The 11,382-nt window shown below is 50.7% G+C and overlaps 1 protein-coding gene across 1 annotated transcript in view; it reads right to left on the bottom strand.

Moving 5' to 3' along the window:
- Positions 1-2,204: 2,204 nt before the first annotated feature.
- The window catches only part of LOC102948505 (kinesin-like protein KIF28P), a 78,770-nt gene continuing 69,592 nt past the window's right edge, over positions 2,205-11,382 (bottom strand). The window contains exons 18-23 of the mRNA XM_042976630.1: positions 10,100-10,234; positions 8,982-9,148; positions 8,403-8,511; positions 8,012-8,160; positions 7,338-7,528; positions 2,205-2,471 (exon numbers count right to left, since the gene is read on the bottom strand). Coding sequence (XP_042832564.1) covers positions 2,319-2,471; positions 7,338-7,528; positions 8,012-8,160; positions 8,403-8,511; positions 8,982-9,148; positions 10,100-10,234 — 904 coding nt within the window. The 3' untranslated portion in view covers positions 2,205-2,318. The remainder of the gene's footprint in view (positions 2,472-7,337; positions 7,529-8,011; positions 8,161-8,402; positions 8,512-8,981; positions 9,149-10,099; positions 10,235-11,382) is intronic.

Genomic DNA, 11,382 nt, shown 5'->3' with positions numbered 1-11,382 from the left:
AACACGGAGATTCATGCTGGCGGTGTGGGTATTGCCCATCCTCTGCCCTCAGCTCTGCCCTAATTTGGGGGACCTTGAACTAAGTTCTTATCTTCTCCCAAATCAGGAAGGTGTTCGGGAGCAACAGAGTGGCCACGTGCCAGAATCCTAGAACGACACTGGGGTCTGCAGTGGCCCCCAGCAGTTTGCATTCAGGGGGTCTGCAGGTTGGATCCGACTGATCCGGGTTAGATGTGCATCTGGGACCCGCTGGGTGAGGCCGCACGTTGTTAGGTGTTCTCTCCAGCTTCGCGGTGTGTGGGCCGTGTCCTGCTCTGAGGGGGATGCCGGTGCGCACAACCTGCGTGGGCCTCCTCCAGCCTGAGATACAAGTGTGTCTCATACAGATTATCTTTAAAAAAATTTTTTTAACGTTTGTTTTTGAGAGACAGAAACAGAGTGCAAGTCGGGGAGGAGCAGAGAGAGAGGGAGACAGAATTCGAAGCAGGCTCCAGGCTCTGAGCTGTCAGCACAGAGCCCAGTGTGGGGCTCGAACTCACGAACTGTGAGATCATGACCTGAGCCGAAGTCAGATGCTTAACTGACTAAGCCCCCCCCCAGGCACCCCCAGAGTATCCTTTTAAACCTTGAGGCTCCTCCCGCCACCCTTTTGCAGAAAGCCTGTTCCTTCTGCAATTATTTCTGCAAACTGGCGAAGAACGCTGGGGCTTAGTCCACGAGGTATTAGCCTAGCCATTCCTGCTTCCCTCGGCCTCTCTGCCAGGCTTTCCAGGATTCCCTGCTGCTTTGCAGACCCGGTCCCTGCGGCCATCAGCACGCAGAGCTCCACACTTGGGCTTCACTGTTTCAGGTTACTTTTTAGTTGGTGTGCATATACTGGTCCTGCCCCAGAGCCCCTGGTTCCCCGCCCAGGCCTCCTCGATTAGCCCCTGGTCCCTAGTATTAAGCAGAAATCACCAGCCCAGACTCCCTGCTTCTGGGAGGCTCCTCTTGGAGGCCTTGATAGCTGTCCTGCCATAGAGTTTGTTTCATCCTGTTTGATCGCCCTAACTTCATACTTTAGGGGGCAAGGATTGGGGCTGTCACGTCTATTTCCTCCGTCCTGGTTTCTTACACAAATCAGCCCAGCTTCCCTCCCGCCGCCCCAACCTGGGACAGTTGTGCACAGGCCACGGTGGTCCAGAACGCCACCTGCAGATTTCTGCTCACTCAGAGGCGCACAGGCCTTGCTTATTTAAAATCTCAAAACGGGGAGATAACTGTGCCAAACTCATAGGATGGTAATGAGTGAAATGGGCTAACGCGTTGAGCACGTAGCTTGGTGCCCGGCACACGTACATGCTCATGGAGTCTCAGTATCCTTAGTGCTGCTGTTACCAGTAGGGGCTCTCTGGCCACAGGAGGTCTCTCTACAGCCCTCCCCACCCCCGCCGGAGCGCCCAGTGCGTCAGCCCTCGGCGGTGGAGACCCACCCGGCAGTTCTTTGCGGAACCAGGATCACCTGAGATTGACTACCTGTCGGGAGATCTTCCCGAAGGTCTCAACCTTGGCCCCGCGGACCCGCATTGCATGGGTGCATGATACAGCACTGAACCATTTTCAGGTAAACTCATGAAGGCAGCAAAATAAGTGGATGTTTTCAGAGCAAGGATAACAAAGGAGAGGCTTGAAATAACTGTTAAGTCTCCAGGTCTGACAGCAAGAAATTCATCACAACAGCTTTATTTGAACTTTCAAACTATTTACCATCAAAATATCAATGGCAGATGCTTATCAGCTGCTTTGGTTTGTGGGGAGCTGTGCTAAGTGCTTCCCAGCCCCGGGTGCTGAGCTAAGTGCTTTTCTCAGCCCAGGGTGCTGTGCTGAGTGCTTCCAGCCCCGGGTGCTATTCTAAGTGCTTTTCCCAGCCCAGGGTGCTGTGCTAAGTGCTTTACAGGTGCTTTGCATCCGTTACCCATCTGCAGTTAGTGCTGCTCTCATTTCCACCTAACAGGGAACAGAGGCTGGAGGGGGGCAGGGGGCGTTTGCCTCCAGCTATAGTCGGGAAGTGACAGATGAGAGGACTGAGCCCCAGACAATCCAGGGCCAGCGCGCAGACTGTGAACCGCCCACCCCCAAGACCTCCTGTCTCCCAGCCCACCTTCGCCCTGGGTGTGGATTCATCTCTACGTGACTGTAAATCAAACTGAAGGACAGAAGCGGCACAAGAAATGACTGGAGTGCGTTGCGCCCACAGCGCAGCTCTGGTGGCCGAGTTAATCCGGCTGCGCGGGGGAGCTTCGCCCAGAGCTCAGGGGTTGTCAGCGGCTGCGTCCGCGCTATTCTGCCTGCGGCAAACTCGCTCTCTTCTTTTTCACGATGACGGCGACATCGTTTTTCAGCCTCCGCAAGCTGGACTCCAGCACGTCTCCAAAGTCCTTTAACTTCTGTGCCTGTTGCTGTACGAACGGTCGAAGCATTTCATCTTCCTCCTGGAAATGAAAGAACGGGGGAAAGGATAGCAGCCTCGGGGGTGCCCGGAAGTTCTGCCGACGAGCTTCGTGGGAAAGTTGCCGGCAGAGGTGGTGAGTCCCCTGGCGGCCTGTCCAGCGTGGGGAAGGCCGCCCACCCGGCCTTCGGTTGCCGCTGCTGGAGAGAAGGGCTCATTCAGATCGGAATGACCCGCATGCCTTTAATACCGGGGGGAGTTCTGGGGTTTGCCAAGGACCGCGCGGGGGTGGGGGGTGGGGGTGCGCCCGTCGGTAGCGGAGTGGGGGCTGCCTGCTGCGGGCCCCACCCCGGGGAGGCAGGTGCAGGGGCGCGGGTGGGCCCGAGTGCCCGCGTGCGACAGTGGAGCGGAGGGTGACCGTGCTCACGAGCCGGGAGCAGGCAGAGGGCACCGAGCGTCCCTGCAGGTGGTTCCCGGATCACTAGTGAGATGGCAGCTGGGATACTTAGGCCATTGTTTCCAGTGTGTTTTCCATCCTGGTTTTCTCTTAAACGTCGTCATTTATATTTTCTGAATACTACTCTGTGATGAAAAACAATACAAATGGGGTGTGGCTTTTTTTTTTTTTTTTTTAGCCTTGTTTACAGTGTCTTTCCCCTCATCAGTTTTTCTTTCTCTGCAATTGTGAGAGACAGGCGCACACGAGAACCCTTAATGTGTTGAAGGGAATACACCTGCGCAACACAGACCTCCGCAGGTCACACCCTCTGTCCCCCAGGAACAACCACTACTAGCCTGACTTCCGTGATCATCATTTTCTTGTGCCACCTGGAATGCAGCCTGAACCGGATATTTTGCCCGTTTCCTGTCCATTTACGGAATCCTACTGGATGGTATCTTTGGTGGACTTGGAAGTCAGCGCTGACGGGTGGTGCTGAGATTCATCGACTGGCATGTGGCTAGGGTTCCCCGGTCCGGGAGGGGGGGGTGCTTCCCTGACCTCTCTTCCGCTGGGGTTTTCCGGTGCCGGTTGTTATGGAGGAGGGGGGGATTAAGAGCAGCTGGGGCATACACGCGTGGGTTTCTGCAGAATTTTTCAGCCGGTCCCTCATCTGAACCACAGAATAGGAAATGATCCGAGGGGCTATTTTCTCAATTCTCTCAAGAATGGTGTATAACTAGAATCATCCCAGTACGTGGGAGACAAATCCGTGCATTGAGAGCCTAGTGAGGTGGTTCTCGGACTTCAGTTCCCAGGCAGAATCACCTGGAGGGCTCGTTAAAGCACGGACTCCTGGGCCTCACTCCAGGGCTCTGGTTTAGCAGGTCTGGCAGGGGCCCTGGGGTTTGGACCTCTAAGACCCCAGATGATTCTGGAGCTGCTAGGCAGGGGGACCACCCTCTGAGAACCACTGCTTGGGGGCCTTGGGGCCGAATCCTCTGCAGAACCAGCTGACTCTGCGAAGAGCTGAGTCGCAGGCTTCTAGGGTTGATGCATTTTCCCACTTTTATTAGGTAAGTGGCAAAAAAAATTTTTTTCTAAGTGGTCGAACCAATTTAAACTCCTCCCGGCAATGCGTGGGTTTCTGTTGCTTCATCCCGTCATCACAGCTGGGTATTTTTAGACCTTTAAGTTTTGCCAGCATGGTGGGTTTATAATACCGTTTCACTGTGGTTTCAATTAGTGTTTCCCGAACTACTCAAGAGGTTAAGCACCCTTTGATGTGTCTATTGGCCTTTTCTTTTTTTTTTTTCTTTTTTTTTCTGTTGGGCTGTTTTTCTTTTTGGTTTGTGTAGTTCTTTGCTTTGGATCTTAGTTCATTACATGTTAAACGTGTTGTGTGTAAATAACCTTTCCTGGCCTCTTTTGCCTTTATTTTGGTATCTGGGCCAAAGTGTACCATTTAGTGCGGGTGCATCTATCGGTGTTTCCCTTGACAGCCGGGTGTTTTGTCCTATCCTGTCACCGCATGGTCATGATCATCTCTAGGCTTTTACCTTTTGCGGTTGAGTCCTTAGTTGTCACCTGAAATTGGTTTCTGGCTATAGTCTTAGGTAAGATTCCAATTTCATTTTGGAATGCATTTGTATGCATTTTTTTTTTAATTTTTAAAGTTTATGTATTTATTTTGAGAGAGAGAGTGGGAGGAAGAGAGAGGGGATTGCAGGCAGGCTCCACAGTGTCATCACAGAGCCCAGCACGGGGCTCGAACTCACAAAACTGTGAGATCGTGACCTGAGCTGAGATCAAGAGTCTGACGCTTAACCGACTGAGCCACCCAGGCGCCCCGGTATGTATTCTTAATTCTAGCACCGTTTGTTGTAAAATCCACCCTTGCTGCCATCACCGCAGTCCCTCATCGGTCACATAGCGTGTCTCTGGTCCTGGGTGAATCTATTTCCGGGCCTTCTGTCTTTCTCCTTTGGTTACCTTATCCACACTGGGCTGATACTTTGCTGTCTGTTACCATAGCATTAAAGTAAGCCTTGGCATCAGGTAGGGCGAGGCTTCCTACGCTTGTGTTGGGTCTTGGCTGTTCTTTGCTTTCGCAATCCCATCTCAAGTATAGCATCATCTCGTCAGATCCCCTTACGTTTGGTTGGGTTACAGTGACTCTCAGGGGGACTCGAAAGAGTTGCAATTGCAGATCTTCCAAACTGTGGACACCTAGCACGTTTCACCATTTATTTAGATCTTCGTTAACATCGCTCAAGCGAAGTTTAACATTTTCTCCATACCAGGCCATAGTTTTACGGGCTTTATAGCACAGTTTTATGTTAGCTATAGGCCTAAGTACTTCACGGATTTGATGCAATGATAAATGACATCTTTTACACAAGGCAGTGCTGTTGGATGCTGTTATATTCAAATGCAGTTAATTTTTTTTTTGACGTTCGCTTATTTATTGTGAGACAGGGGAGGGGCAGAGAGTGAGACAGAGAATCCCAAGCAGGCTCTGCACTGTCAGCCCAGAGCCTGTCACGGGGCTTGAGCCCACGGACCATGAGAGCACGACCTGTGCCAAAATCAAGAGTAAGACACTCAACCAAGTGAGCCACCCGGGCACCCCTCAAATGCAGTTAATGTTTTTTTTTTTTTTTAATTTTAACGTTTATTTATTTTTGAGGAAGAGATAGACGGAGCATGAACAGGGGAGGGGCAGAGAGAGAGGGAGACACAGAATCTGAAACAGGCTCCAGGCTCTGAGCGGTCAGCACAGAGCCCAACGCGGGGCTCGAACTCACGGACCGTGAGATCATGACCTGAGCCGAAGTCAGATGCTTAACCGACCAAGCCACCCAGGCGCCCCAGTTAATGTTTAAATATTGATTTTCTTGGGGCGCCTGGGTGGCTCAGTCAGTTAAGCGTCCAGCTTTGGCTCAGGTCACGATCTTGCGGTTTGTGAGTTCGAGCCCCACATCGGGCTCTGCGCTCACAGTGCAGAGCCTGCTTGGGATTCTCTCTCTACCTCTCTCTCTGCCCCTCCCGTGCACGCTCTCTCTCTCTCAAAACAAAACAAATATGTGTGTGTGTGTGTGTGTGTGTGTGTGTGTATATATGATTTTCTTTCCGGCAACTTTGTCATTCTAGTAGTTAATTTATAAATTCTTCTGGAGTTTTAATTTGCATACACAGGTCATCTGAGAATAATAACAGAGGCAGCATGGGGGTAGTAGGAGAGAACATAGACTGTGGAGGGACCCTTGCTGGGTTTGGAGGTTGGTCCTGCTAGTCAACTGGTTGTGTCCTCACCCAAGTTACTTAACCTGTCTTGTGCCTTAGACCCGTCATTTGTAAAATAAGGCTAATGATGGTACCGACGACATCGGGCTGTGAGAATTGAGTAACTGTAAAGCACTTAGTAAGTGTTGTATAAACATATGCTATTCTTGCTGTTACTTTTTCCCGTTTTCAACTTTATTCCTGTATTTCGTGCTCAAGTACAGTGTCACACAGAAGTCAAGTTGGCTAGCATCCCGGACTTCTTCCTGATGTAAAAGGAAAAAAGCATCCAGCGCTACACCATTAGGGATCATGCTTGCTCTGTGCTTAAGTCTGCCTTCCTCAGATTGAGGGATGTCCATTCTATTCCTAATATGCTAAGAGTTTTTATCATGGCAAGATGCTGAATTTTGTCACCTGCTTTTTCTGAATCTGTTGAAGTAACCTTGATTTTTCTCCTATCCTTTTTTAAAAAAATGCTTATTTATTTTAAGAGAGAGAGCGAGCACGTGAGCAGGGGAGGGGCAGAGAGAGAATCCCAAGCGGGCCTTGAACCCGCAAACGGTGTGCAAGATCATGTGTGACCTGAGCCCAAATCGAGAGTTAGGTGCCTAATGGACGGAGCCACCCGGGACACCTCCTCTAGCATTTTAGTGTGATGAATTGTATTTATTTGGTTTATAACAGTAAGCCAAATCTGTGTTTCTGGGATACTGTGTAAGTCATAAAGTCAATGAATATCACTACCTGGAAACAGCCAGCAGCGCACTTGAATAAAAAAGCAAGAGCAGAGACGGATGCCCAGGAGAGCAGCGGACACACTGTTCAGGCGTCCGCCTCCTCTTTTGTTGAACACACACATCCCCCAGCTCAAGAAATGCGGTTCTTTCCAGGGTGCCTGGGGGGCTCAGTCGGTGGAGCGACCGACTTCGGCTCAGGTCATGATCTCACGGTTCGTGCGTTCAAGCCCCGCATCGGGCTCTGTGCTGATGGCTCGGAGCCCGGAGCCCACTTCGGATTCTGTGTCTCCCTCTTTCTCTGCCCCTCCCCCACTCATGCTCTGTCTCTCTCTCTCTCTCTCTCTCAAAAATAAATATTAAAAAATTAAAAAGAAATGCAGTTCTTTCCAATGCCTAAATCTAATGGAAGAAGAACCCTGTTGCTCCCAGGATTCCGGTTACTTACAGGAGGTTTCTCTTGTCTCAGTCGGAGAAGCTGCCCTCTTGCCTGGTTCATGCTGTGGTAGAACAGTTTAAGGGCTTTGGCAAATTCTCTGTCGGAGCTGGCTGGCCGAGTGTACATTTGGTTCATCTCTCTGGCTGCTGGAGGGTGTGCTGCCGTCCAAGTTAGCTTCAGGGTGTTGGAAGGCTTATGTGCTGAGGCGGTGAGGAGACAGAACATTTATTTCAACATCTGCTCTCCCAAGTCTCTATGTACATTTTTATTTTGGTGGCAGTCTACACCAGCATTTATCAAGGACAGGTTGAGACACATCCAGGCAGAAGGGGAAAAAATTCTCAGATTTTTTTTTTATGAAACAAGATATAGATCAACTCATTAAAAAGTAAATTTCTTTGAAATACAAATACACATCTCAGAGCTGAGTTGGTTAAGCATCCAACCTTAGCTCAGGTTATGATCTCACAGTTCGTGAGTTCAAGCCCCGCTTTGGGCTCTGTGCTGACAGCTTGGAGCCTAGAGCCTGCTGCAGATTCTGTGTCTCCCTCTCTCTCTGACCCTCCCCTGATCTCTCTTTCTCTCTCTCTCAAAAATAAACATAAAAAATTAAAAAATATATATATATAAATATACGTCTCAAACGTAGGAGTTTAGAGAGAAGCTTAACAAGCAAGACTTACGTAGCCTCTCACCTTGTTGAGTAGAACCGACCTTCTCAAGTGATTGTTTGAGAAACACGTTTTCTTCTCTCAGGGCTCTGTTGGTGTCTCTGAGCAGCTCTGTCTCCTGCTCTAACTTGAGCAGCTTCATGTAGAGTTCCGATATCTGACTTGATGGCGTCTACAAAAAACATGTCAGGTTAGCCTTTCGCGGGGTTATCTGCATACCCTTTGGGACTGGCAGTTTTACCCCCCTAGATGGGGTGGGGGTGAGGGTGTGGTGAGCAGGGTTGAAGCCCCTGGGGGAACACAGGAGTAAATAAGGAAAACATTTGTTAAGTGGAAGGAACACCGATGATCCCTAAGCAGCTGTCACGTGCGATGCCCGTTTGAATGTCACATAAATGGGCACACCTGGCCTGGATCCATCAGAGTGGACATTTTCTTGGTGTCCACCATGACGTGGCCTTCACTTGTGACCATGAGGTCCGACTGAGAGCAGTCCAGCTGGGTGCAGCCTTCTGTAATGTGAGGGAGACACCATCAAGGAAAGAAACACCTCCAGGCCCAGTGTTGTGTGAAGAGATTTTTTTTAAATGTATGTTCCTTTGTTTATTTATTTATTTAGAGACAGAATACCAGCAAGGGAGGGGCAGAGAGAGAGAGAGGGAGAGAGAGAATCCCCAGCAGGCTCCGCACGGTCAGCGCAGAGCCCCACGCAGGGCTCGAACTCACGAACCGTGAGATCGTGACCTGAGCCGAAATCAAGAGTCAGACACTTAACCAACTGAGCCACCCAGGCGCCCCTACATGAAGAGGTTTAAGCCATTTAATCCCCTGTGGACTAGAGCCCAGGGACCCAGGAGAAGACCGCTCTGGGCTATTAAGACCCTGACCCCCTCCCTCCTCCACATCCTTGGCAACCCTAGATATATTGACGTGATATCTGATTGAAGAATGCATCGTGCCAAAGAGGAAGCAAACGTGGTACCTTGAAGACCCCATAAATCAACAATGAGAGCGTCTGTTTGTAAATAATTCAGAAACTCCTGAGATGCATTTAAGGCCGTAAATTGGACAGTTTCTTCTATTTGGGGATTCACCATTTTCCATACAGGCTTGGTATATAAAGTGCTTGAAAGGTCATAAATTCTGTACCTGAGAAAAGAACATAAAACAGCATTCCAAGCCAGAAGGGACACATTTACAAAGAAATGGATCAGATGAGCCAAAGAATGATGGCTTGGCTTGGTTACTTGATACGAGACGACCTGAAATTGATCCTCGTGCTTGCCACCCCCCAACGTCTCCGCTGTTTAACACGAGTAGCACCACTACATGGACAGTATTAAATGTCTAGCAAAAAGGAAATGGATTTTGAGAAATACGTTCTACTTTGATCATCAAATTGTTAATTTTATTTATTTATATTTTTTTAGTGTTTATTTTTGAGACAGAGAGAGAGAGACAGAGTGTGAGCAGAGGAGGGGCAGAGAGAGGGGGAGACCCAGAATCCGAAGCAGGCTCCAGGCTCTGAGCTGTCAGCACGGAGCCCGATGCGGGGCTCGAACCCACGAACTGTGAGATCGTGACCTGAGCCCAAGTCGGACACTTAACCGACTGAGCCACCCAGGCGCCCCTAAAATTGTTAATATTCCACGTGAGGTGGTGTTTTGGGTTTTGTCCTTCAAAGTTTCCCTTGCTTTATTGCTTTATCTCTTACCGTCTCTTAGCCTGACTAAGCCGATCTGGTGTTTCTTCCATATTGTGATAACAGTCCTTTCATTTCCAACTCAAAAAGACAAAAAACAAAAAACACAACAAAAAAACCATGATTCTATGTAGAGAGTACAGCTTCCCTTGATATTCTATCAGATAATTAGAATCTCTGACCACTGCTTCAATCACTGAGGATCAATAAACGTGGCTTTCAGTCCAGTAACCTAGAAGGATGTGGGACTTCTATTAACCGATGGGGAAATAGGCATTTTGGGGTTGAACAAGCAGAGAGACGTATGAAAATTTCGTGATGAACTCGTTTTTCAAGCACCAGGAGAGACTCCCGCCCGCCAAGGCCCACGAGGTGGGGGGGGTGTGCGCAGCCGGTACCCCATCTGAATGCCTCGCTCTGTGTCCTCCTTCAGCCACTTGACCCCAAGGCACCGCACGAGGCCAACCTGGAAGTCCATCCTCTTGCCCAGCAGCTCCGACGGGTTGATAACCACGTCCTCCTCACCGCACACTCTGCGAACAGAGGAGGACAGGGCAGATCACAGGTCAGCCCGGGGCCCGAGCAGGTGAGGGTCGTGTCGTCAAAGGGCACTCCTGAGACTCCTCAAGATATGGCCAGCTTCTCTGAAGAAAAGACGAGGAGCGTTGCCAGCCGTGGAGCGCGTTCACGCAACAGGCATTCAAGGAGCTCCCAGCCTCCTGGAGGAAGAGACCGCAACGTAACCGCCTCGTGTAATACGCGACCCAGCCCTGGAGCCCCGGGCGGGTTCCCAGTGGGGTAGAGGATGCGGCCTCTCAAGGCGACCTTTTCCTTGGTGAGCTCTGCACAGTCCAGAGTCAACTCCAGGCCTACAGGTTCGCGAACCAGTTTGGACAGCTTTCCAACAGGGGGCGTCTGTCACGTCAACCTCACATGGAGCCTATAAGCTAGAATGTGCCTTAGGAGTTTGCAACGAGAGAGAAACCGTCCGGCAGCCGAGAAGCCCGAGGTGGCCAAGTGACCAGAAAGTTGCTGAGACTCCCAGTAAAGACAGTGAGTCGATGGTCGGCTTGGTCTCTGGGTGCCAGGACCCCGCGGCCCTGAGCTGGTTCCCTCTTCAGAAAGACAGGGAGGCCGTCCCGGGTGCCTAAGAGCACCTCACACCCAGACCAGACCCCCACCTGCCCGCCTCTTTGCTTAGAATTGCTGAGAGACCTGGGCTTTTGTGAAAACGCTGTGGACTGCCCATGGCCTAGAGAGAGGAAAGAGAGGGGGGTCCCTGAGAGGACGGTGAAGGGCAGTGTAGCAGAGTTATGGCAACGCCCGTCCCCACAGAAGGTGGGTGAACAACTCAGAAGGAGGCCACGTCAGGGAACGAAGACACCTCAGTCCCTGCCTTGAGGGAAGGGACAGAAAACCCATGGGAGCCTACACCACGGATGGAGAAGGGACGAGCTGGAAACTCTGCTTTCTTCCAGCCCTCGGGCCGCATCAGCGAGGACCTGAGATATTCCGGGCCCGCCGATTTGGCCGCCGTGGCAAAAATCAGATTTGCTGGGGCCAAATCGTGACTGAATGAGCTCTTCGGGAACACCGTGCTGACCAGCTCATCCAGGAGAGCGCAGGCATGCTGGGAGTTTTCTGCCAGGACCGGGCCAGGCTGGGGGGGCGGGTAGAGAGG

Source organism: Panthera tigris, chromosome F3, assembly GCF_018350195.1.
Source record: "Panthera tigris isolate Pti1 chromosome F3, P.tigris_Pti1_mat1.1, whole genome shotgun sequence".
Classification (NCBI taxonomy): Eukaryota; Metazoa; Chordata; class Mammalia; order Carnivora; family Felidae; genus Panthera; species Panthera tigris.
This window is presented reverse-complemented; position numbering and strand designations above follow the sequence as displayed.